We start from the raw sequence: 27,366 nt of genomic DNA on the forward strand, positions 1-27,366 counted from the left end.
AGCGTCCCAGGACCTGCAGGAGCAGAGGCTGCGAGGCCAGCCACGTCTACCTCGACCACGTCACCTCGTGGGCAGAACGGCCTATGACCCACGTCCTCCCAGCCCCACCCAGTACCCATGGTGAGCGCCCGGCAGGAAGTGGCCACAGCACCATCACTGGAGGCCACGCGGAGTCTGAGGACAGCGGCTTCCCCCCCATGCTGTTGTGGGGAGTCCAGGCTCAGCCTGAGGACTCGGTTCCCTCCACACAGCACCAACACTCCCAGGTGCAAAGCCCAGGCCCACAGACAGCCCCCCGCTGTCCGTGGGTCTCACGGTGGGGGCACCCATTTTCTTTCATCAGCAGGAAGGTTTGTGCTTTCTCCTTCCTGGGCAGCAGAGTTTAAAGCGTATTCCAAAAGAAAAATGAAACCGGCTGAACGCTAGGGCATTCCTCCCATCCCCCATCCTTGTTTGGTGGCCTGTGCCGGACAATCTCTTCTTTCTGATGGACTCAAAGGGGCCACACAGCCCCCAGGCGCCCCCCTTCCCATCAGCAGCTTAACCTCAGGGTTTCTCTCGGACAGGCCGGCTTTGTCTCCAGCCGAGGTCGGCAGCCGTCAGATGCAGGATGAATGCCTGGCCCAGGCGGCCCCCACTCACCGCCCGAGGGCTCTGGAACTCTCCTTCCAAATAAAGAAAAAGTGCGGCCTGAGAGAACCAGGCTCGCCTGAAATCCTGCCATGTGGCCTAGGAAATTAACGCAGGCAGCAGCCTCTCCCTCTGAGGCAGAGACCCTGGCAAAGTCTCCTTCCCCTCTGTCATTTCTGGAAGAAGTGCAAAGGAAGTTTCACAGAATCAAGCAAACCTTCACGGGGAAAAAAGAAAAAAACCCTTGCAGAAAACAGTGTTGACCTTTAAGTAGTGGCTCTGATGAGGGGAAACCATCTGAACTGAATTCCTCCTCCTCTTGGAGCCCGGAGCAGGGGCTCAGCTGGGACCGGCAGAGAAACCCCCCGCCTTCTCCTCCCTGAGTCACTTCCCAGCATCTGCGCGAGGCTGGCGCTGCCCCATCCCGCCTGCGGCTGCTCCCATCGCGGATTATAAGAAAATAAACCTGGTTTCCCAGCTTTGTGCTCTGCTGCCGGCTCGGGGCCCATTTCCCAAACCCTGGGGGGAGCCGGGAGCTGCCAGGGCTGCCCCAGCCTCGGGGTAGAGGGTAAAGGCTGCGTGAAGAGGAACCAAACCCCAAACCGGGTCTGCGAAGCAGCCCTGGGGCTCTCAAGCCAGCCTCTGGGCTGAGCTCTGCGGCTCCTGAGTCATTGCCTGACTCATCCTCAGAGGCGCCCCACAGAGAAGGGGCAACTCGGCCAGGGAAAATGCTCCATCTCCGCAAAGGACAGGAGGAAAAACACACCCACCAGAAGCACATGGCCAGTGCAGGGCCACACAGCCCTGGCTCCCACAGGCTGGAGGCTGGAGGGCAGGGGTCCGCGGTCAGCTCACAGCCCACACGCCACCCAGCACTGCAGGGCCACACACCCCTGGCTCCCACAGACTGCAGGCTGGAGGATGGGGGTCCGTGGTCAGCTCACAGCCCACCCACCACCCAGCACTGCAGGGCCACGCAGCCCTGGCTCCCAGAGGTCAGAGGCTGGAGGGCAGGGGTCCGTGGTCAGCTCACAGCCCACTCGCCACCCAGCACAGCAGGTCTCCGCAGAAGCCCCGCACACACTGGGTTGCAGCCTCCTGTGGTTCAAGATGGGTGGGGTTGTTTTTTTTGAAATGTTGGCAAATAGAGTTGTGAGTCTTCAAACGGAACCCAAAGACTCAGTGAGGAAAGCAGGTGGGCTGGGCTGAGACTCACAGAGACTCACAGCTGCAGCAGCCGTGGTGAGCTGCCTCACCTCCCCAAGCCTCAGTCTCCCCATCTGTTCAGGGGTACCGAGGAGCTGCCCCTCAGTGCATGGGCTCTGTGGTCGCCAGGCACGCCACACACCACTGCACACAGCACCCCTATGCGGCTATTCTGAGTTCCTATGCGGCTGAGAGAACCCCCTGCATCATTCTGACACTGGCGTGCTCCTGTGAGCCAGCATGACATGAAAGGACACACATGTGGGTGGAGATGGAGATGCTGGGCCGGGCTTGGGGGTCATACAGACAGGGCCAGGGGTTCTGACCTGCTGGGAGATTTGGGGCCAGCATTCCAGGACTGAGAGAACAGATCCCTGGCCTGGGGCGCTCTGGGGCTGAGGATGGGCCCCCACCTGGGCTGAGGATGGGCCCCCCAATGTGGGCTGAGGACGGGCCCCCCGACCTGGGCTGAAGACGGGCCCCCCAACCTGGGCTGAGGACGGGCCCCCCGACCTGGGCTGAGGATGGGCCCCCCACCTGGGGCACTCTGGGGCTGAGGATGGGCCCCCCACCTGGGGCACTCTGGGGCTGAGGATGGGCCCCCACCTGGGGTACTCTGGGGCTGAGGATGGGCCCCCAACTGGGGCACTCTGGAGCTGAGGATGGGCCCCCACCTTGGGTATTCTGGGGCTGAGGATGGGCTTCCACCTGGGGCACTTCTGGGGCTGAGGATGGGCCCCCACCTGCAGACACCCCGGGGCTGAGGATGGGCCCCCACCTGGGGTACTCTGGGGCTGAGGATGGGCCCCCACCTGCGGACACCCTGGAGCTGAGGATGGGCCCCCACCTGGGGTACTCTGGGGCTGAGGACGGGTCCCCTACCCCAGCTGTTCTGGGATGTTCTGGGCTTCAAGGAGCCTCCAGTCGTGTCAAGCAGGTTTTTGTTTAAGCTCTAACTTCAGAAAGAGTGAAAATAAATGTTCATGGGAAATGTGACTTTTCATGAGTCGCCTAATGTCAAAGTCGGTGTTTCCTAAGTCAACAACTTGGTTTTTATTAAAAGCATCTGAGAGAATGAACCATCTGTCTCCCAAACCACCAACTTCCTCCTGCCCCTTTCAGTTTCTAACCCCAAATAACTTCTCCCCTCCTGAAAAACTTTGGAGCTGTGGAGACATTTCTTGGTTTAGTCATTTCTACTACACAAAAGTACTATTATGGGGGTGATTTACATCTTGCAGTATGAACAGAAAGAAACCTCCCTGTCTTTAACAAACACCTGCTGCGTGCACACAGGATGGGACGGGCTTCCACCCAGAAGAGCTCAGAGCCTCCCCCTCAGGGCCACCAAGTGAGGGTCCCTGGTGATGTCTGATGTCCTCGTCTGCCTGGGAAGACCTAGCTCTCCTCGCTCAGCTCTAGAAGATCTGTCTGTTCCTTGACTTGTAACTTCTAATTGTACATAAAACACAAACAAAAGCACAAGAACTCCCCCATAATTCCACTTCTCAGAAATCACCATCACATTGATGTTTTTGTCTGCGTATCCAGATCATTTTGGGGGTGCTCATGATTTTTTAAACAAAAAACTTTTCCTACAGACACAGCTTTGTAACCTAACGCATAACCAGCTTTCAGAGCAGGAGTTCAGGCTGTGGCACCTCTGGGTGGAGGAGGCACAGAAACCGGCCACGCCTGCAGTTTCTTCCTGTTGTGGCCACGGCCCCTTCTCCCCGAGATGGGCATGCAAATGAACCCTGCAAAGGACGCAGGGGCAACTCCACAGAAAGGGGGGGCCAGGGCTCCACATGGGGCAGAGGGCTTTGCCCAGCCTCAACCCCAGTGGCAGGGGATGGGGTCAGACCCAGAACCCTGAGGCAGCACCTCCCTGAGCCAGAACTGTCTGCGTGGATGAGGGTTTGGGGAGAGGTCGGCCACGTGGGCGCAGAGGAAGCAGGCAGGGACAGACACCATTCCACGTCCTTACGTGGATGGAAGGAAATGAGGACACGACACTTACTGAATATTCTTGCAAATGACTGGACTAACCCAGCAGGGAGAGATTTAGGTTCTGTTGTGCGTGACGCCAGCTGCTCCTTTCTGCTGGACGAGACGGTGATTTCTACCACAGTGCAGCCTTGGGGAGCGGGGTTATCTCCTTGTTTTAGGGTTGTGGGTGCCAGCCCAGGGGAGGTCCAGGGCGGGAAGCTAGTTCCCAAACCCCAGCCCTGCCAATCCAATTTCAGGGAGCCTTTTAGTTTAAGTAAATAAGGAAACAAATAGTGGCTGCCCTTTAAATGACTAAAAATGATTGCTCTAAAAGGTATGGATTGTGAACAAAGTTCACTCCCAACCTCAGAAAAATATTTTTCTAGTAGGACAGAAACTGTCAAAATCACTTTCTTGTAGAAGGGCCAGAGAGAAAGGGCTTGTTCTCTGAAATGTGTCCACTTCGATATGTTCTGAAGTTAAACCTGTGACAGACGCTGCGCTTCAACCTCCACCTTGAAAAATACAGAAAAAAGGGAAGACAGAGGACACTCTCTCCAGACGTTGGCTCAGCACTCATTAAAGAGGCCCCACAGACTCCAGGGCCTCAGACACGCGGCCCAGGGAGGAGGCTTGGGGGACACAGGCCCGTGGTGGAGCTGGGTCGGTAACCTCCTTAGTGGGAAAGAGGGAAGAAGAGAAGCTGAGTTCCGCCTTTCCTTCCTCACATGTTCCATTTGCAGCTTCCCACTGAGTCAGACGGCGATATTGGGCAACAGCAAATCAAACTTGACCCAAGTGCTTCTCCCCAGGGAATGTGAGAAGGGGCTCCTGCCAGGCTGCAGACCCAGTGGCCAGAGAGCACCCTGGGGCCCTTCTGAGCTCAGAGATGCAGACGTGGGCTTTTTTCTTTCCACAGCGACTTTGCCAAATGAGCGATCAGACCTTAAAGGTGATGCTGACCTTGGAGGAAGCACACAGGGGGCTGGGAGACTCGGGGGCCGGGAGACTCGGGGGCTGGGAGACTCGGGGGGCTGGGAAACTGGGGGGTGGGAGACTCGGGGGGCCGGGAGACTTGGGGGCTGGGAGACTCGGGGGCCTGGAGACTCAGGGAGCCGGGAGACTCGGGGGGCCGGGAGACTCGGGGGTTGGGAGACTCGGGGGGCTGGGAGACGCGGAGGCTGGGAGACTCGGGGGTTGGGAGACTCGGGGGGCCGGGAGACTCAGGGGCTGGGAGACTTGGGGGCTGGGAGAATCGGGGGCCGGGAGACTCGGGGGGCTGGGAGACTCGGGGGCTGGGAGACTTGGGGGCTGGGAGACTCAGGGGGCTAGGAAACTAGGGGGTGGGAGACTTGGGGGCTGGGAGACTCGGGGGCTGGGAGACTCAGGGGGCCAGGAGAATTGGGGGCTGGGAGACTCGGGGGGCTGGGAGACTCGGGGGGCTGGGAGACTCGGGGGGCCAGAAGACTCGGGGGGCCGGGAGACTCGGGGGCTGGGAGACTCAGAGGGCTGGGAGACTTGGGGGCTGGGAGACTGGGGGGTGGGAGACTCAGGGGCCAGGAGACTCGGGGACCAGGAGACTTGGGGACCGGCCCCAAAGTGGGTGCCACCATGGAGCGAGGAGGGGGCGGTGGCCAGGGCTAAACTCCCCAGCATGCAGGGCAGCCCTGCCTGACACCTGCCTCTCAGGTAGATGTTGACCAATGACTAATACAGGACTACGTTAATGCATATGCACCGATTGAGGGCTTCTGACCACAGATGTAGTATGGATTCCAGCTGCAAATTTATGAGAGAGCCAGCTTTTGGATTCAAGTACCTTTCCTGCCAACTTTTCGTATGGGGTGGGTTGATTTGTGTTTTGCCCTCACACTACAGGGGCGGCCAGCCCGCACAGCCCTCCAAATGGACAGGGCTGCCGGCGTCCACACTAAATGGCACCACAGTTTTACTCTCTTGGAACTGTCCCACATGGGTTTCTCTTTCTTTGCTATCAGTCTTTTGTTGTGTGTGTTTTGGGGTTTTTTTGAGACAAGGTCTTGCTCTGTTGCCCAGGCTGGAGTGCAGTGATGTAATCATGGCTCGCTGTGGCCTCCACCTCCCAAAGTGCTGGGATTACAGGTGTGAGCCACCACACCCGGCCAGAACCAGGATTTCTATTTCTAAATTCTTCTGAAATATCTGAAAGACAATGGGCCCCCATTTCTCAACCTCACCTGAAAGAGAGGTTCCCAAACAGACTCTCCTCTCACTGGCTCTGATTCAGTAGGTCTGAGAGGATCCCAGCCTGATAAAGACTGCCAGTAATTCTCCAGGCCTACAATCCACAGGCCTCTAACAACAGACCATTTAAACACAGAACGGACTTTTATCCAGGGAAGCTCCAAAGGCGCTTCTGAAGGGCCCGGTCATGTCTCTTCCCATTTTCTTCAGAAGAACGGCTGTGCGCAGTCATCACCATGGCAACCCCAAGACACTCTCGCAAAGCCGGACTGGGTGCCTGACAATGCTCCTCAGCCTGCAGTTCTTTTTGACGAGTTATTTCAAAGAACCAGGAGTGTGCATTAACATAACACAAATGACTCTCACTCCTCGCCCTGGAGGGCAGCTGCGCCAAAGCCTTCTGGAAGCACTGTCATTGACGGAGTGATATGAGCCCCAGTCTCTCCGGGGCAGGAGACCCCTCACAGTTTTCTAGTAGGTAAACTCACCCAGTCATCAGCATGGGTTGTTCATTCCCACTTGGAAGTAGCCAGATGCGAGGACATAGTTCTTTAGCTAAACATGTTCTCAAAATCAAAATAGCTGTTTTGATCAAAGCACACGACCCACGCTTCTGAACTGAACGGTGGAGTCACAGCTACACGGACATGTTCTGTGATCCCCAATAACCCAGCTGCCCATGCTTCCCCCGAGGCCGCGGCACTGAGGCCCTGCCTGGCACACGCTCCCCGGCTTCTCTCTTCCCACCCCCGACATAAATCGCCGTGACTTCCTGTCCCTGTGCATATCCCACACGTGCCACGTCCTGGTGTGCAACTGCAGTGGTCCTCGGAGTACGGCCTGGCCGCTTTGCTGGAGCTTTTCAGAAACACAAGTTCTGGTTGTGCCCTGGACATGCTGGGGTCGGCACCCACATCTTCACACGCTCAAGCTGAGGGGGAAACTTGTTGATTTTAAGAGTTTGTTTTTCTTGGCTGACTCCTCTCTTCCTCAAATCATATCAATAAACACTTTCTAGGCCTCTTACCTCAGTTAACACCCATCTTCTGTATAGCTATTTTAGAAAATTTTACAGGAAGAAAAAAGCTTTCTTAGTACTTCCTCCTCTCTAAATCCTTAATTTGTACTCTTTTGTGGAGTGCGAGCTTCCCAGTTCATCTCTAATTAAAAAGCACTCCTACGAGTCCGCACAGGGGAGCCGCCGCCTACATGCACTTCCTGGACAGCGGGAGCATTTAGCCAACACCAGTTCACACCCACGCACCACCAAGGGCAGAAGCTCAGCTGCCTGCACACCAGAGCCCCAGGAAGCATCTCCTCCTCAAACTAAGCAGCAGGAAAATGGGACAGTGATGTACACACTCAGGACATTGTCTACACGCGGGAAAATGGGACGGTGATGTACACGCTCGGGACATTGTCTACATGCGGGAAAATGGGACGGTGATATACACGCTCGGGACATTGTCTACACACAGAAAAATTCCCTACACACGGGAAAATGGGACGGTGATGTACACACTCGGGACATTGTCTACACACAGAAAAATTCTCTACACGTGGGAAAATGGGAAGGTGACGTACATGCTCGGGACGTTCTCCACACGCGGGAAAATGGGAAGGTGATGTACACCCTTGGGACATTCTCTACACCAAAGAAAACACATCAGTGTGAAGTAAAGCAACAGAAGACATTACCAGAGTGACTTTTCCACAATTTTGGTCCTGAAAACCTCCTCCTGGTCCAGGTTCACCGTGCAGTAGCAATCCTTCATCTTGCTTGGCCCCAGGTAAGAGGGAAGGTTTTTGGCTTCACCTAAAAAATAAAAGCGACATACATCATCAGCAGCGTAGAAATGTTTGTTCCCTGCTCATCGCAGACACATTTCCGAACAGTAGATTTACTTCACAGCCATACGCCGGCCTTTGCTTGTGTGCATTCACTAGCTCTCTATAAAGTCTTGGTTTTTTTGCCACAAGTCAAAACGTGGATGTGCTCCCCACGTGTACTGCCGAAAGGCAAGGGACACACACGCCACCCTCAGATGCAAGTCCCGCAAGCAGGGACCCGCCAGCCTGGGACTCAGGATTGCTGTGTCTTGTTTACCCGCATTAGTCCTTTTATTTTAATTTTTAACATACAATTTTCCATCTCTGACCTGTTCGAGTGCACAGTTCCGTGGCATTAACCACGTTCACCGAGTTGTGCAAGCATCACCACCGTCCTCTCCGGAACACTCTCATCCTCCCAAACGGAGACTCGGTCCCCATTCAACACACTCCCATCCCCCTCCTGCTGTCTCCCAGCGGCCCTCACCCCACTTTCTGCCTCTGTGGATCTGACTGCTCTGGGGCCTCACGTCGGCGGATCCACAGGACGTGTCCTTTCAGCCCGGCTCACTCTACTCAGCAAGTGTCCTCCAGGGTGGCCCCTGCTGTGGCTGCTGACTGGATTCCCTTCTTTCTTAAGGTTGAATAACTTTCCATGATGCAGAGGGATCTCGTCTTGCTTATTCATTTATCCACTGAGTCCCTTTTTATATTGAATTTTATTTTATGATATTAGGTCAAAGTTGGAGCCAGAATTAAAGGAAAGAGCTCTTTCTTGTGGACATGAGTTAACTGTAAACTCCAGCTGTTCGAATTGCCAGTTAAGAGAAGCGTCCCAGGGAGACCTAAGCTAGGTCCACGTCTCCCTCCCTCAAGCCCACAGAGACGCCACCTGAATGTGCTTGAAGGAAGTGGAGCCAGTTCCTGGCTGGCCCTGCAGAAAACACCCCTGATGCCGGACTCCTTGTTTGCCTGGGGTCAGTCTGGAGGTCATAACTGAACCCCAGCTACGACTTCTCTGCTGGAAGCTTGGAGCACGCCCCAGCGGCAAGCCTAAGGGCCCAGTTTATCGGAGAATAAGGAGTGAGCAGGAAGGGATGAGTGACAGCTGTCAATCCAGACAGCGGATGCCCAGTTTAAGTCCATTCTGTAAAAGAAACACCTCAAACACACTCGCGCCTCCCCAGGGCCTTTTCTGCCTCCGTCATTTGGCTCTAAAGATGCCTGGCAGTGGTGTCTCAATGACGCAGGATGAGAGGACAGATGCAGGCACAGGCACCACACTGAGACCACACCAAGGCTCCTGCTGGTGCCACTCGGGGCCACATCACCTTATTCTTGTTGAAACAAACAAAATCAAAAATGGGAGCAGAGTACAAGTTTCTCAGAACCCCACTTCCACCACTCTGTGCTGAATGTTTCGTATCAACTCAGCAAGCGCACACGTCATGGCTCACATGGGGCAGCTGGCTCATTTCAAAGACGCCAGTTTGCAAACTGGCACGCCAGAAACTCCAAAGGGCAGAGAGAAACTCAGTTTGAAGCTTTTTAAAGACTTTTCGTCCACAATATTAATCTGACGCACTGTGAGAAGGAGCAGAAGCCCCAGGGTCTGGATGAAGCCTCCTGTGTCCACGCCGCATATCTGTGGGTGTTGAGGTGCCGGCAGGCGTTCCCAGCAGCACCTGCTGCTGCCCACACGGAGCAGGTCTCAGGGTCTCAGTGCTTGTGGCCATTTCCTGCCGGTGCCCCCAACACACAGTCTGCCTCTCTGGGCCTCAAAGTCCTGAACTGCAAAAGCAAGAGACACAGCAGCTCTCGAAGGCTCCTCCAGCTCTGAGATATCTCTAATTCAAAAGGTTCTGGAAGTTTTTATTTTGGGAATCATTAAGGAAGCATCAATGATAATCGGTTGGTGGGAAAAAGCAAATGAATATTTCCTGATGGGCACTGGACCCTCAGAACACCTCAACACGGCAACTCTCCCGGGACGCGCCTTCTTCACCCGCTGCATGGGAGAACACAGCCAGGCCGCTACGAGGCACCTGGCTCCAGGCCAGGCCTCAGCTCAGTTATCAAATGTCAAAAGACAGGCTTTCTGAAGGTTCCCACCAATGTGAAGGTCCCACACGCAGGCAGCACACGCACACACATGCAGCACACGCACACACACGCAGCACACGCACGCAGGGTGTGTGATAAGTTCACAGGCACGAAGGGGCGAGCACGGCCGGCGAGCTTCTCCAGAGAGGGAAGGGAGCCTGGGGGATGGCAGCTGAGGTTCCCGGAGCACACACAGCCTTCCTGGTTGCCGCGGCTACCCCTGAATTTGAGGGCAGCCACAGCACACCCAGCAAGTCGGACAGGGGCCCCTCCAGCCTCCCGGCCCTGTTTTGGAACTGATAGCTTCTGCAGCAGATAGAAGTCCTTATCCTCAAACACAGCTTGACTTTGCTGACTTTCCTTCTGACACCTTTACGGTGTGACCTGATGCTGACCATATTTCCCTTGGGATTTTATTGGGGTTTTTTTTGTTTTTGTCTTTGGGAGTTTTTTGTTTTCCTTTTGTTTTCTGGGATTTCTTTGTTTTTTGCAACAAATGAGTGTAGATATTTAGCTGTAAGTTCCTGTGTTTCTTAAAAGGAGAAAGAAAAAAGCTTTTGAAAGTCCTGTGGAAGATGGTGTTTGTGGATAATATGGAACTGAGATGTGTTCCCACAGGGCCTCAAATCACAGCAGTACCAGCTGTGTCTTCCGAAGGTAGACGCTGCAGGACGGAAACACACAAGCTTTCCCTGGACTCCCTGTAAGACAGACGCTGCACGACATGAAAAGGCCGGGTCTCCCTGTGCTGGCGCCAACACACCGGATTCATCCCTCCCTGCCTTCCTGCCTCCCTGCCTGATGATGCCCAGTCCCGCCACACTGGCACCAATGCACCGGATTCATCCCTCCCTCCCTCCCCACTCAACGATACCCAGTCCTCCCACACTGGCACCAATGCACCAGATTCATCCCTCCCTCCCTCCCTACCCGACGATGCCCAGTCCTCCCACACTGGCACCAAGGCACTGGGTTCCTCCCTCCCTGCCTGACGATGCCCAGTCCCCGGCCCCAAAACACACCAGGTTCCTCCCTCCCTGCCTGATGGCCCCGTCTTTACCTCCTTCTCCCTGCTCACTGTCATCTGGGGCTGAGACTCTTTCTTTTTAATCTACTTTTGCTATGATGCATTTAATAAAAAAAAAGAGGGGGGACAAAATGCAAGCCCATTTCCCTGCCTCAGGCTTCTGATGCCATCACCTCCAGGGCATTGGTTTTGTTTCCAACGGTTAATAAAGCATTGAAACAGAAAAAAAAAAAAAAAAAAACTCCTGAGAAACATCCTGGTTGCTATGACGACAGTAACACCAGGGAGCCTGCTGGACCCACCAACATCCAATGAGCTGCTCAGACCAGGAGGGCTGGAGCTGCTACAGCATGGCCTGGCCATGTCGCCCCGGGGCCTCTCCATGTGCCACATGCACCAGGACTGAGCCTCTCCCTGCAGCCCCACAGCTGAGCGGGATGGGGGCTGCCCCACCTCCCAAACAGCTGTTTCTTCTCCACCACACCCCAAACAGCTGGTTCAATTACCTTCACCAAAGGTGCCTGTTCTGTCTCTCTTAGAGGAAACGTGTTTTCTCTTTTTTTCTGGTGCACAGAGACGTTCATATAAAAAGACAAAGCTGTCTGTGGTATACAGTAAGTGCCAAATTATCTGTTGCATGCATGGATGAATAAATGAATTAAAAGAAAAGTAAACTGGTTTCATCCTAATAGCCAAATAAGTAACAGTTCTCATGACCACTTTTCCCATGGACTGTGTCACTAAAACACATGCGGTGTGTTCACCAGCTGGCAGACCGGTGAAGACAGCCAACACAGCACCTCGCATCGGCTCTGAAAACTCAACTAACAGGAGTAAAAGGCAGCACTTAAACACATTTAATGTAAACAGCATAACACCGCAAAACCTGATTTCCAACTCCAGGGATCAGGCAGTGAGTAACAAAAACAAAGGCCCTGATCCGAAGCGTCAGGACTCCCACGCCCACAGCAGCCCTTCTGGGCCGTGGAGGGAAGCTGCACCCTCAGGGTGAGCACAGGCCCAGCCCTGACCGAGGGTTAGGGTGCCCAGGCTTCCCTGGAGACCCACGCAGGGTCTCCAAGTGCTGACAGCGAGCTGTCGGCGCGGCCCGCAGCACCCGGAGCCACACCCCTGTACCCGGGAGGAGCTGTGAGGGCATGGGGAGGTCTCCACAGACCCCACCCCGTGCTGCTCCTCCCTGCAGGCATCCCGGGGAGGGCCCTCAGGTGGGGCTGGCCTCATCTGCTGCTCAGCACAGCAGCGGGCGTCTCCCAGGCACTCAGCAGCTCAGCTCAGCACCCAGCGAAGAGGGCGAAGGAAGGAATGAAGGCAGCCACGGGTGAGGATGAGGGCCCAGGGCTCCACTGAGCAAAGCTCCTGGCACCAACCCCGACAGAAGACGTCCTGGAGAGGCCAGGGCTGTGCTGGGACTGGCTGCGTCCACCCAGGTGGGGCGCTCTTCTCTTTCCCACGTCATCATGGCGTTTTACTCAACTACAGGTCGGCCTCACTGAAATAACGTGGAATGGGTGATGGCGACGGCCCCAGTGCACGGTCCAGCGAAAGCAACCCCTTTCCAGCAATTAAGCCCAGGGCCCGTCGGGGAAGGAGACCCTGCGGGAGAACTTGAGAAGTGTGGCTCTCAAGGCTCCCAACCTCAGCCTTTTAGTCCTCCCAACACAAAACATTCAAAGGGGTCTAAAAATTTTGCTAGGCACACAGCGTCTTCTAACAACATAAAGTATTTACCAGAACAATAGTCTTGTGCCTAAACTATCTGAATAAATGATGAACAGCCCCGTCTACTTTGGGCTATTTAGAAGCCTGGAACAGCGACCCCAGCCCCGGCCCCTGGGATCCTCACTCGAACAGGTCCTCCTCCAAGCCCTGGCAGGGTCTCAGTGAGGCACAGAAGCCTCTGTGCCATGCGTGGGTACAGACCCCTCTCCGGGCTCTGAGCTGCTGACTGCAAGGCCCGTGTGCCCCCTGGCTGCTGTTCGCCTCTGGACACGGGGGCTCCGTGACTGGCCTCTGAGTGGGCCTGAGTGCCTGTCCACACCGGCCTCCCCACCCGGCACCCTCCATGGGACGAGGCCGCACATCTCGGTGGGCTGACTGTGGCGCAGAGGCCATAAGAGGAAGAGGTGGGGGGGCCCCGAGGCAGGGGACACAGCGTCTTGAGGACACAGCATGACGCTGACCCCCACGACCCCTGGCAACACAAGTGCCTTCCCGAAGGGCCTGCAAAGCTGCCAGAAACAGGCAGAACTTGGTGAGGCCGTGGGAGTGGAGTTTCCTCTGGGCCGAGTCGAGGGCAGGCAGCACCTGCTCTATCCTTACGCTCAGGAGGGGCAGAGGCCGCTGGGCTTGGATGGAGCCAGGCCCAGGCCTTGTCCAGGGCTCTCCAGGGCACCATGCTCCTCCCTCAAGAGGACTCCTGTGGGTTATGAATGACAGAAGCCCAGGCTGCCATCCTCAAGCAAGGCACCCCCCGATCCTCCTGGCCGGGAGGGGCTGCTGGGAGCCCCTGGCACCAGTGGGTTTCTGTGAGTGGTGGAAGGAGGAGAGGGCTCTGCAGGCTGATTCCAAAACTCACTGGGTGACACCACCTGCCCAGGGAGGGCCGAGCACTGCCGTCCAGGGGGTCTGCCCATCATCCAGTCTCCTTGAGAGCACCTCCAGTTCCCTCCAGCCTCCACGGCTCTTCAGAGGGCACGGGAGGTTCTGCTGAGGGGCGGGCGACCAGGGCTAGGTGTTAAACCCTCCCAAATAATGGACACATTCAATGTAATTGAAACTTTCACCACAGGGAGAATAAGTCTATGGTGACGGGGTGGCGGGAGGGGTCCTAGAAGGCGCCCACTGTGCTTACTGGAGGCCTGACCCTGACAACGGCTGAAACAGGGGTCTCCCCCAGGGGCCACCTCCCAAGGCACGCTTGGTTGTCACTATGGGCTGTGCAACTGGCATCTGGTGGGCAGAGTGCAGGGTGCCTTCTGTTCAGTGTCCCACTGCACACGGTGCCCCAGGGCCCAGGGCCGTCCACCTAGAACACCAATAGTACCGCATGGCACAGGGCCGTCCACCTAGAACACCAATAGTACCGCACGGCACAGGGCCGTCCATCTAGAACACCAATAGTGCCCCACGGCAGAGGGCCATCCACCTAGAACACCAATAGTGCCACACGGCACAGGGCCGTCTACCTACAACACCAATAGTGCCCCATGGCAGAGGGCCGTCCACCCAGAACACCAATAGTGCCACACAGCAGAGGGCCGTCCACCCGGAACACCAACAGTGCCCCACGGCAGAGGGCCGTCCACCCAAAACACCAATAGTGCTCCTCGGCAGAGGGCCATCCACCTAGAACACCAACAGTGCCACACGGCAGAGGGCCATCCACCTAGAACACCAATAGTGCCACACGGCAGAGGGCCGTGCACCTAGAACACCAATAGTGCCACATGGCAGAGGGCCGTCCACCTAGAACACCGATAGCGCCACATGGCAGAGGGCCGTCCACCTAGAACACCGATAGTGCCACACGGCAGAGGGCCGTCCACCTAGAACACCGATAGTGCCACACGACACAGGGCCGTCCACCTAGAACACCGATAGTGCCCCACGGCAGAGGGCCGTCCACCTAGAACACCAATAGTGCCACACAGCAGAGAGCCATCCACCTAGAACACCAAGAGTGCCCCACGGCTGAGGGCCATCCACCCAAAACACAACAGTGCCCCAGTTACATGCTCCTGGTGCAAATGACCCTCCTCTCGTGCTTGGTGCAAAGGCTATTAGAAATGGGCCACAGGGGAGATGCTGCCACATCACGCCAGAGATTCACGCATCCCGAGACCCAAGTGATCCCTAAACATCTAGGAGGAGACCTGGCCTTGGAGCCAGGTCAGCCAGAAGGTTGTCCAGGCCGGGCCTCCCCAGGGCTGCCCAGTCTCCCGATGCAGTATAACCCTCAAGGCGCGGGGGCCGCGTCACCCAGCACTCTGGAAATTCTGTCCGCAGACCACGGCCACCAGCACGTGCACTCTCACGGTTCTGACTGCCTGTGATTCCAGCTGGTCTACGATGAGCCGCTGGGGAAAATACTTCAAGTCCTGAGATGAATGGAGCAGCAGTGCCTCCGGAATATCCTGAGAAACACGACTCCAAACCCTGTCAGCTGGTTCTAACTGTGCTCACTCTTATAAACAGGTAATAAAATATGGGAAAGAAGGTGATTGCAGACAGGGGACCTCTCCTCCACAGAGGTGTGTCCACCAGGAGACTGAGGCAAATCCTATGGGTTCAAAACCGAAGTTTCACTGGCAGCTGAAAACACCCAGGGAATAATGAGGAAAGAGAAAGCAAAGGTGGGCTGAAATGAAGCCGCCCTTCTGAGTTCACAAAGGAGCAGAGACACACCGGTGCTGCACAGGAACCCTCAGGGCCCCCGTGTTCCTGGTGTGACAGAGCCTGCCCCGCATCCAGGCTGCATCTCCTGAGGCTGTGATTCCTCTCCTGCGAGTCCACACACAGGACCTCACACCCGCACTCACCGGCTGCGGCTGCACACACAGGAGAGCTTCTCACAGGAGAAATGCCCGGACCCCACCCAGAGATTGCCATTCTTTGACTAGGAGGGGGCTCCAGGCAGTAAGAACAGACATTCATCTTGATTAGAAAGCTTGCAGGTGGTTCTGGTGCAGCCAGGACTGAGAGGCATTACTTACTGCTGAGAACTGAGAAGGTGTGAAGATGCCCCCACCTCCTCGCCCCACTCACCAGGGAGCTGCGGTTCTCACAGGGGCTGGCAGGAGGCCCGAGACGTCCATGTGTGAGACGAAGGACAGCACCGCAACAGCAGAGCTGGAGCTGGAGTGTCTGCAGGTGCCCTGGTTTGCCTCACGCAGTACTAAATTGGGATTGGGAACCCAGTGATGCCTGCACACATATCGGCTGCACCTCAGGAGCAGGGCCTGAGCCTGGGGAACCCTACTCTCTTATAACGGGCAGTGGCAACAATGCTGACATCTGCCTCAGATAGAGATGCTTTCTTCCTGATCACGGACAGCGGGCAAACCTCCCTGTGCTCCGAGGCTCCAAGGCTGCTCCCCGGGTGGACACACACCCTTGAATGGAGAGTGAGAAACAAAGGGAACTGTGTCTTTCTCCCTCGACGCACGGCACTGAGAGAAAACCATGAAGGACGTCTCCCAGCGGCGTCCCGTCTCTGGAGGCAGCTGCAGAGAAGGAATGGGGGGTGAGGAAAACAACTTTCCTTAACCCAAGCGAGGTTTAGTTCACACCCAGCCTGTATGCGAGAGGGGAACGGACAGGCCTGGGGCTGCACCCCCAGGTGGGTGGTCCCAACAGAGGTTTAACAACACCTGGTTCTCCAGGGGAAAAATGCATGCATGAGCTCAACTAGGTTAACTAAGTCATACATTGCACTAGTGTAAAAGATGTGTAGCACACAACTCACAAAAAATAATGAGATACACAGTCCTCTATTTCAAACTCACAGAGCTAATTGATTCTCACAGCAAACTCTTGTCTCTAAGCCAATCCTGGGCTGCATTTAACCAGGATTTGACAAACGGAGGCAATGCACCCTCTGCTAGCTTGTTCTCAAAAAGTGCGTCATCACTGAGTGTGTTACGTGTCGACCATTAAAACATTTCTCCCACTCATACAAATTATATTAATTAGGCTGACACCTCTTCTGGCTTCCACACTGGGAATGCTGGAGCCTCACTCATTCATCAATGTCACAAGCAACTTTGTTGAATCAGGTAAAGTTTTAAATACCAGAAAAACACTGTCTTAATTTTTTGTGCTATTGCAGTGTAACCGCTATAGATAAGATTATTCAATTCAGGTTAGCAAGATTAGATGATCAACAAAACCTTTGTTCAGACGTGAGCTCAATTTCCTCCGACGTGTGGCCCTTCCTGATTTCTGTGGTGTGAACATTCCTGGCCAACGGCAGCCACCAAACCTCTCCGCACTTCTGTTACAGACAAGTCAGAGAGGCCCAGAAAAAGGGACCAAAATTGAAGAACCAGGGAATTTCAGAGGGAAAGGAAGGGAAAATCCAACTGGCAAGCAGACCCCTGGGCCATGTGCTAGGAAGGGGTTGTGCCCAGCGAGGTCTACCCCCAACCAGGACGGGTAGACAGTGGCCCCAGCATGCCCTGCACCCCCTGCACCCCCACGGCCCACCAGGGGCCTGCACCTCTACAGGAAGGACAGAGGGAGGAGGAACCCCTCAGGGCTGGAGAGCTGCCAGCCACTGCTGGTGCTGGGCCCCGCCCCGAGACAGTGTCTAAGCACCACCCCATGGACAATCTGAACCTCGAGGGGCCTGAGCCCGGCCCTGACCCATGCCAGGGGCCCCAGCCGGCGCTGCATGCCAGAGATCCGGGCTTTCCTTGGCAAACACGCTCGGCTGTCCTTGTTTCCAAGTCACCCCTGTTGGTAAAACAGTGAAGCTAGCAGTGAAATGCACAAAACCCGAACAGCCCCAGAGTTGGAACTGGAACCTTCCAGGGAAGATGGCAGTGTCTAAGTGTCTCCCTTAACTGCTGCAGGTGCACCTGGGGTCCTGGGGGTGGACGTGAGAGGCTTGTGGGCCCTGAAGTCACCTGCTGGATTCCAAAGTGGGCCATGCCAATGGCGTCTGGAAAACATGGAAAATGCCATTCCCAGAAAATGTGGCACATCATTCACCCTGGACCACGGCACGAGGAAATCAACTCACCCTGGACGACGGCATAAAGACAGACAGGGCCCTCTCATCAGAAAGTGGGGAGCAGAGGTCTCAGTTTCCAAGGGCCCCACAAGCGACGTCTGCAGGGTGAAAGACCCCGTGCCCAGCACCGAAGGACCTGCCCGACACACAGCCCCCAGCCTTGAGCGGAGACACCCAGACTGCAACAACTGTGCAATGCACATGACCTCCCTTTGGTTGTGAGTCACAGGACTGTCTTAAAAAGAGTGTCTTCTTCCAGTGCCAGAAAACAGAAAGACGGGGGCTGTGAAGCACAGGATCCACAGCGGGCGGGGGGTAGGCGGGCGGGGTGTAGGTGGGCAGTGGGCAGGCAGCGGGCTGAGAAGCAGAGCAGAGCCCCAGCCAGGAGCCCAGAGGGCGGCAGAGCAGGAGGCACCGAACCAGACCGTCGGACCTGTGCTGTGGGAGAGCGAGAGTGAAGGAGGAAGAGAGACGGAGACAGAGAGACGGTAAGGGGGAGAGGGACAGAGAGACGGAGGCAGGGAGGGACAGAGAGGGAGTGAGACCGCTTCCTACAGGAAGAACCAAGCTCAGGTCCCACCCTCCCCCGGAGCCTGGTGCAGCTGCGTGGGATGGGCAGGAGGTGCGAGGGGCTCTGTCTCTGACGTTTTGTGCCAGCACTGCCCTCTACACACACTCTCAGGAACCATCACGACCCCATTTTGCAGGAGAAGATGCTGAGGCCCAGGGTGGTGAGCAGGCCACACGGCCGGTGGCAGGGGCGGAAGTGGGACTGCAGCCCACCAGGTGGTGTCACGGCCAAGGCCGCAGCGTCACTGCCCGTCCTGCCTCGCCTACCCCCAGGGCAACGCTCCCAACTAAACCACCTCTGTCCTATGGTCTCCGGGGCTTCCTGACCCCTGGGGAGGGCAGCGAAGCCTGTGGAGGCTGGAGTCCTGTGGGCTGGGGGACGACAGGAAGACCAAGTCGTCTGTATAATCGCCGCGGACACAGCCAGCAGTGCCACCCACCCACCCACCCACAAGGCAACACGGGGCCTGAGTCCAGCCCCAGGCAGGTGGGCTTCCAGAGTTGGGGTCCCTGAACCAAACCACCCCTGCTGCTCGCTCACCTCTAAGAGTGAGGCTGCAATGCTGTCAGCCAAGGATGCTCACGTGGGCAGCTCCGGTGCAGCCGGCCCCAGCAGGAGAAATGCAGCTGTGGCTGTCGTGGAGGTGGCTGTGGCCAATGGCCGTGACTGTTGCTGTGTTTGGCAGAGAAGCCAGGTGCACTGGCTCTGTGCTTCAAGGAGACCTAGAGGGTGTCCCCCAAGTCGGCCGGAAATGTGTGCACATTCGCCCTACCCCACTGTGCACCTGGCCCAAGTCAGGAGAGATGCCCAAGAGACCACAGCCAGCTTCAGCACAGTGAAGGCTGCCTTGGCCCTTCGGGGTGTCTGGGAAGAGCTTGGCATTCTCTCTGGGGTAGCTCTCACCCTCGCAAAGCACAGAGAACACCAAGAACCCCAGACACACGCTACATCCAAAGGGAAGGTCGGGCAGCTCCCAGACGGGGGGACGGGGGACACAGAAACAAGCCGCCGAGGAGCACCTGACACCAGAGCCCAAGTCTCGGTTCAGCACCGCCACTCCCGATGCGTCCACGCTGCCCCAGCCACAGACACCCACAAGCGATGAGACCTGAGATGCCACCACACCCTGGCCAGAGGCTCAGCCCACAGCCCACACCCCATGACCTGTACCCACAAAACCTGTAGCTAGCAGGAACCGGCCTCTCTGCCTGACCCTGTCATCAGGGGTGGGAACTCCGGTGGCGGGCACACCCAGCGCAATTACAGGGCGAGCATCCGATGCCCTCCTAGTGGGCCGGCCACAAAGCCTCTCATCAGCCGCCCCGTGGAGAACCACAAACAAAAGCCTGAACCGCCCGAGATTTGGCATCTCAATGGCACCTTCAGAATAGGAGAAAATAGCAAATCAATACTTTGGTTTTCCGTTCCTTATTTACGACTCAGGACAAGACTGCCTGAGAGAGCATCAGACTCCAAGTGCAGGCTGCAGTGCAGTGTCTGTTCTGGAGGGGGGGGCTACCCCCTCTGCAGCCCACACACGCTCACCCCCTCCCCAGCCCACACATGTTCACCCCCTCCCCAGCCCACACATGTTCACCCTTCCCTCCCCACACACGTTCACCTCCTCCCCTCCTCAGCCCACACACGCTACCCCCTCCCCTCCCCACACACGTTCACCTCCTCCCCTCCCCACACACGCTCACCCCTTCCCCTCCCCACACACGCTCACCCCTTCCCCTCCCCACACACGTTTACCCCTCCCCAGCCCACACACGTTCACCTGAGTGTTGCCAACACCAGCGTCAGCAGCCCTCACAGGAAGGGTGGCCCCCAGGCCCTCGTCCCCCCACGCCCAGCCTCCACCTCGGGCCATAAACACCCTTTGGCCAATTGGCGCACCCTCCTCCAACAGACTGTGACCTCCCCAAGCCCCAGAATCCCTGGAGATGGAGAGCACGCCTGGCCCCCAGCCAGGGCAGGTAGTCTCCAGGGCCAAGCCGTCACCTCAGGAGGGTGGGTGGGGCTCTCCCCAGGTGGAGGGCAGGTCCGGGACTGGGAGGACCCCCACGCAAGCCCCCACCCCGCCCTTGGGCTCCAGCCCCATCCCCAGCAGCCGCCAGCCCTCTGAGATGCCAGGGTGCCATGGACCCTGCACCAAGAGGTGCTCACTGGGCAGCCATGTGACCAGCAAGCAGAGGCAGGTTCACAGCAGCAGCAGAGCTCTCCAGAGGCAACTCCACCAAGGGGTGCCGCAGAGCTCTGTACCCCCAAATTTATGAGGAGCCCGACTTTGGGAGGGGACACCTAGGGGAAAAGGGCTCAGGAGGCCTCAGCCAAGGAGGAGCAGCACCGGCAGCCCCCCTCCTCCAGCACGGGGACAGGGACCACTGGCATCGAAGCTCCTCGCCTGCCTCCTGCCTGACAAGGCCACAGGCACATCCGGGGCCAGCACTGACCAAACAGACGCTCCCTCCACCTCGCTTCCCCCAGCCTGAGGCTGGATGGGAGGCACTGGCGTCTACAGCAGACCCACAGCATTCCAGAAATGACAGAAACCAGGCCAGGCTCTGAGCAGCCCGTCCGTCGTCCTGACACCTGACCATGACGGCATATTTACAGTGTCTTCTCAATCTTTGAAAAATATTTTTAAGAGAACATGAGAATAAATCAATACTCCAGTGGCCTAAGAAAGTCAGCTAGCTGTGAAACTATTATGGTAAGCTACACAGTGAGGGGAATCAGCTTGGGGGGAAAGGAAGCGGGCATTCCACAGTGCGAGACTCTGACACACAGAGCGCCTTGCACCTGCCCTGAGCCGAGCAGTCCTGACCCTGCAGAGCTGCCGTTCCGCTGGGGCCATGGCAGGAAATCGCAGGCACTGAATGGGAGGAAGAGGATGACCAGGTGTTGGGATGGGTGCACATCTCAGAGCAGCACATGGCAGCCTCTGGATGGGTGTGCATCACAGAGCGGCACACAGCAGCCTCTGGATGGATCACAGCCTCTGATGGGTGCATCACAGAGCAGCACATGGCCTCTGCTGTCTTTTCTGATGAACTTTCAATAATACATAGAAACATATGGGTTTAATGTTTCCTGTGTGTGTTTACAGATGTGTGTTTAATATTGAATGTGTGTGCGCGCACTGTATCTCCACGGGGCAAAATAAGAATGGAGAGAAACTAACGCAAAGAAAGACGCTAACGTGCTAGGCTTTCAGTGGGGACAACTTCTCATTCTTGAAAAGTTAAAATTAGCTTTTCCAAAACATCTATAAAGCAACAGAAATGCTTACAAATTTAACAGCATTTGAGATTATTATAAATAAAAATGTTAGGTCTAATTTCTCTTTTGCCAACATTTCCTTCGTTTATATTAAATATTGACAGTCAACTCATTACGTGTAACAATAATGGCAATTTTTCCTAATGAAGTTTAAACATAAAATATAAAATGTAATGTAATTCGGAGCTTTGTAAATAAATGCCAATTTTACTTAGCGTAGGTGTAGAAAATTCACACACAAGTCTCACTTAGAACATGCTTCCCACTCCGGAGCATAAGCCCCTGGCGTGGGGAGGGGTTGGGCTCTGTCTGAACTGATCACCACCATTGCTTTATTAATTGTTTTTGGTTTAACACCTGAACCAGCTGGGTGCAAACTATGACACACGTTACAAAACCACCTGTCCATCCTCCATGCACATGGAAGGCACATGGCCACAGAAACCAAACTATATGCTGTGTCCCTTTTAGAAAGCTCTGCGTATGTTTAAAATTAAAAGTCTTATAAGGAAACTATTTTTCTGTATTTTAAAATGTTCTTAATTACAAAGAAATAGATATTCATTCCAGCCAGTTAAGTCTCCAGGTAGAAAAAGTTAACTTTTTTCCCTCCCTCAGCCAGGCCCCCCCCAGAGCCGCAGTGGCGAAGACAGCCTGGTGTGCACGCCCCCACCTCCTCTCTCATGTGCATGGCCACACCTCCATCAGATGTGCAGGCATTTCAACATGGCAGTCTCCATCCAGCCACGGTCTGCGGACAGTGTTCAGGCTCCAGCCTTGACCCTGGGCACCCTGACCCTCACGGGGGACGTGGCCTGTGTGTCTGCCTTTGTGTCCTGGTCCTCGCAGGGGAGGGGCCTGTGTGTTCCACCTTCATGTCCTGACCCTCGCAGGGGACGGCCCTGTGTGTTCCACCTTCATGTCCTGACCCTCGCAGGGGACGGCCCTGTGTGTTCCACCTTCATGTCCTGACCCTCGCAGGGGACGGGCCTGTGTGTCCTGCCTTCATGCACCCTGACGCCATGGGTCTGATTTTCCCACGCTGGAGGTCTGCTTCTGAACGGCTGCATCTCCTCCTGCAGGGGAAGCCGTCTGTTCACCCATGTGCCTGTCCTGTCTGAGGCCTGGGCTCTTCCTACCCAAGGGTTGGGGGCTGGCCTGTCCCTCATGACGCAGGCAGGCAGCCGGGGCTCCCCGGAACTCCAGGCTGCTGCGGGTGTCCGCTCTGCCCTGGGTGAGGCTCTAGAAGATTCCTGTGGAAGCGACTGTGTCTAGGGGAGCCCATTCCCCAGTTTAAAGGACGTCCCCCACCATGGCTATCCACGTGCCCAGTCCTCTCAGGAAGTTCCAGGCTGCCAGGATCAGAGGAAGCAGAAGCCGCTGTCCTTCAGCAGGGCCCTGCAAGAGCAGGATGAATCAGCGGGGCCATTCAGAACAAGGCTCAAATTACTGCTGTACTTTTCAGAATGGAGCCAGGCTCAGTGTTTCAGAACCAGAGGCTGACGTGGATCAGCTCGCACCTGGCCTGGGACCTGAGCCAGCCCCTGAGTGCCACTCTCCACGGCCGCCTCAAAGGCTGAGCCTCTCCAAGCCTGCTTCCCCGCCGGCATGGTGGGGGTGGCCCTGCAGGATTCCCTGAACACTACGAAAAACCTGAGCCCCGCGTCCGGCCACTGGATAAAGACCTCTCCGAGCCTTTCTCCTTCCCACTCATTCCCACCCCCAGGCAGGAGCAACCAGCGCTGAGAAGTCCTGTCATCCCCACAGCCGATCATCCTCCGTCATCCCGTCCATCACCCCGCGTCTGTCACCCCACAGCCCATCATCCTCTGTCATCCCCTGTCCGTCACCCTGCATCCGTCATCCCCCATCACCCCGCATCTGTCAGTCACCCCATGTCCATCATCCCCTGTCCGTCACCCCATGTCTGTCACCCTGCATCTGTCACCCTGTGACCATCACCCCCGTCTGTCACCCCACATCCGTCATCCCACGTCTGTCATCCCGTGTCCATCACCCCACGTCCGTCACCCCCATCCATCACCCCGCATCCGTCATCCCCCGTCCGTCACCCCACATCTGTCATCCCGTCACCCCACGTCCGTCATCCCCCATCTGTCACCCTCTACCCGTCACCCCACGTCCGTCATCCCCCGTCCATCACCCCACATCCATCACCCTGCGTCCGTCATCCTCCGTCCGTCACCCCATGTCCGTGATCCCCTGTCTGTCACCCTGCATCCATCACCCCGCGTCCATCACCCCATGTCCATTATCCTGTCTGTCACCCCGCATCCGTCATCCACATCCCATCACCATGGTGCTGTTTTCTTGGTGCTAGAGCAAGGGGGGATTCACACCTTGTGTGCACAGCTTCTGAGTCACTGGGTGGCTGGGCACAGCCTCACTCGGGAGCAGGGACCCACGGAGGGTGTGGCGATGACACAGCCCTCGGCTTGCTCTCCAGGAGTTCTTCTGATACCTCGAGGACATTCTGGACCCTGTGTCTGGGTCCCAGCCCTTCCGTAACAATGTGGCTCCTCTGAATCAGTCACAAGGAAGATCCAACTTAACACAGAGAGTTTTTCCCAAACAGCAGAACTGGCAGCAACACAGGCATCCTGCAGTTCAGTGCACCGCACGCAGCGTGCGGGTGTTGGAGGGCGAGGCTGCCGTGGGCTCCCGGCGGATGGTGGCAGGGCAGACCCAGGTCTCTATCACAGCAAAGCCTCTCCATTTGGCCCCCTCCACCTGTTTACAACCTCGAGCTGGGTCAAAACCCCAGGGGTACTCAGAGGGAGCATTTCTCCCCAACTGGATTCCTTAAGCCAGAGGGCAGGCAGCAGGGCCCTGGCCTGACAAACACACACGGGCCCCCGACCACGACTGGCTTCATGATGGTCACAGGATGTTCCGGTGGCTTCATTTTTAGTCCACACCTCTGGTGCCAGGGTCTTGCTCGGCACTTGTGTGAATGGCGACCACGTGAAGCCTCTGTCTTGAGAAAAGTGTAAACAGCAGCTGCCTTTCAAGGCACTGAGGCCTTTCTCGAACTCAGCTCGTTTGCACTGCGTGGTTCCCAGTCCAAATCCTCAGACCTGTTCACAGCCTCCTCTTGCCTCAAGCATCTTAGAGCTCCACTCCAATCCACACCCCAGCTGCCTTTTACAAAATTGCAAGCCAATGACAGCTCGAAAATAAAGTGAGAAAAACACTGACCAACATTTACTCAGCGCCTGTGGTGGGCTGCGAACGTTGACACAGGGTCCTCTCTAATCTTCTTACATGCAGATCAGCCACGAGGGCCACGGAGAGGAGAAAAGCGCAGCTGAGCTGTTTTCTCTTAAAGCAACATAAACGTCAAAGCAAAACTGGAGCCCAGGACTCTCTGACTTAAGCTCATCCTCCTTCTGCTCCATCCCGGCTGTGCACACCCGGAGACCAGGCCCTCGAGCCTCCAAATGCCATGAGCAGCCTCCTCCTGCTGTGGCTTCCAAAGAGACATCACCAGAGGCGGGGCTGGCGCAGGGCCACGAGGCAGGGGACTGGGTCTCTTTGACCGGGGGTGGTCTCACGGCAGCACGAGGCTCAGCATCGTGTGGGTCTAGCTCTGGGACACGAGGCAGCCCCCAGAACACCCTTGGGGCGCAACTGCCCGGTGAACGTCCCGTCTCCTCAGCCACCCACAGATGCTGCCACAGCTGCACCCTCAGGGCAACGAGCATCTGGCGGAGCCCAGTGAGAGCCGTGAGACACAGACCTCAGGGCCAGGCCCTCTCCCCATCACAGAAACCTGACCAGTCACACGTGGCTGCAGCTTGGGTGGTTGGTAAAACAAAAATTATTCCATCTATAACCAGAAAAAAATAGTGAATCAACAGAAACAGAAATGCTCAGAATAAAACATAAAAAATCTAAGTCAGTGGGACAGAATTCAGCAGTGCCCAGGAGGGCCTGGAACCTGGACCCCTGCTCTGGGTCCATGGGCTTACACGGCTGCCAGGACCAGGGAGAGACAGACCCGGGCCCCTGACCAAACCCTGTGCTGTAACGCCCGCAAGGTAGATTTTAAGTAATTTAAAAATTATCAAAAGGATAACATTTCATGCCTGTGAACATTACATGCGACTCAAATCTCAGTGTCTGAAATAAGGTGAAATGGATACAGCCCGGCTCACTGGATGGCACCGTGCCTGCGGCTGCTTCCCTGCACAGCTGCGTGACCCCTGGCCCCACACAGGACAGGTTCCGCGCACTCGGCCTCCACCTTCCTTGCATGGCTTCTCAGGAAAGCAGCAGGCAGCTGTGGCCCAGCGTAAGCCAGCAAAGCACTTCTCTCCCACAGCCCCGTTTCCTCATCAGCAACAAACACAACAAGCTTCCTCCCCTGGCTGCTGTGAGGACCGACAGCCCCTCCTGGCACCTGCACAGGGCGTGACACACACATCACAGCTGTCTTCACCCGCTCAGCCTCCCTCGTCCCCACGGCCCGGACCGGAGCCTCAGAGCACCAGGACACACCCATCCGGACACCAGCAGGTTTGACACCACAGACTGTGCTTGGCTGGGGAGTGAGAATCCTCCTGAGAGAGCCACGGTGTCCCAGTTGGGGGGCAGCAGAATGAGGGTCTGGCCGTGGGCCCCAGTCGGGGGCTGAGCCACGCTCTGGTCAGGAACGACATCGCCAGACACTTGTCATAATCCAGGGCTGCTCAGAGTAAAAAAAACCCTAAAACTGCAACATGGAACGGCACAAACGAGCTGCAGGCCAAGTTCCAACGGGCTGAGCCTCAAATGAGCTGCAGGCCGAGTTCTAACCAGCTGAGCCTCAAACGAGCTGCAGGCCGAGTTCTAACCGGCTGAGCCTCAAACGAGCTGCAGGCCGAGTTCCAACCGGCTGAGCCTCAAACGAGCTGCAGGCCGAGTTCTAACGGGCTGAGCCACAAACGCGCTGCAGGCCGAGTTCTAACGGGCTGAGCCACAAACGCGCTGCAGGCCGAGTTCCAACGGGCTGAGCCTCTAAGGAGGGAAACGTCACTTCCTGCGTCACACAGAGCCCAGCTTCTCCATGTCCACTGACAGCCCTGGTATTTGCAACTATGTCCATGACCATCTCTGTTTCTCCAAAACAGCCTCTAGCTACATAAGCTGTTCAGAAAACCTCACGTGTAAAGCAGAGAATGTCAAACCTCCATCTGTGGTCAGGAATTAGGACATCCCCAGCTGCAATTTGAGCAAAAACGGCACTTCCAGAGGATCATCGGATCCTGTGTCTCGGTTGGGGTTGGGGCCCATCAACTTAAAATAGCTTCTGTTTATGCTGGTGAAGGAGGCACAGACTTCGCCTTATCTAATTCCAAGGAACAGGTGAGGGTGGGAGCTGTAGTGGAAGAGACAAAAGCAAAAGGCAGATTCGCCCCTTTGTGTGGTCCCGTAAGTGACACTGTCCCTCCCTCTCCCTGGAAACAGCGGCCCACAGGCACACCCCCAGCACCTGGGACAAGGGCACACCAGGCTAATTTTTAATCAGATGGATTTAGTGATAGCAAATAAAGAGAAGGAGAACAAAACCCTCAGCCAGGCTATTGTGAATGGGTGTTACCAAAAAATGGCATTAGCAGGGCACCAGGGGCCAGGCCAGCTCCAGGCAGCCCTGCATCTGCTCATCAATCCCCAGAGTCTTCCAGGGGACCCAGGGCAGCCGGAACCTGACCGGGTGGAGGATTTCCACCACGAGAAAGTCAGGGC

At 56.3% G+C, this 27,366-nt stretch overlaps 1 protein-coding gene and 1 long non-coding RNA gene across 2 annotated transcripts in view; both read right to left on the bottom strand.

Moving 5' to 3' along the window:
• LOC112131386 (ras GTPase-activating protein 3-like) overlaps nt 1-27,366 on the bottom strand; it is a 108,647-nt gene that overhangs the window by 62,446 nt on the left and 18,835 nt on the right. The window contains 1 exon segment of the mRNA XM_054534801.2: nt 7,747-7,864. Within this exon segment, the coding sequence (XP_054390776.1) occupies nt 7,747-7,864 (118 nt within the window).
• LOC134760423 (uncharacterized) lies at nt 21,548-24,111 on the bottom strand. Its single transcript, XR_010137833.1, has 2 exons — nt 23,979-24,111; nt 21,548-23,016 (listed from the first exon to the last, which is right to left on the bottom strand). It is a non-coding gene; the product is annotated as an uncharacterized LOC134760423 (long non-coding RNA).

Source organism: Pongo abelii, chromosome 18, assembly GCF_028885655.2.
Source record: "Pongo abelii isolate AG06213 chromosome 18, NHGRI_mPonAbe1-v2.0_pri, whole genome shotgun sequence".
NCBI lineage: Eukaryota > Metazoa > Chordata > Mammalia > Primates > Hominidae > Pongo > Pongo abelii.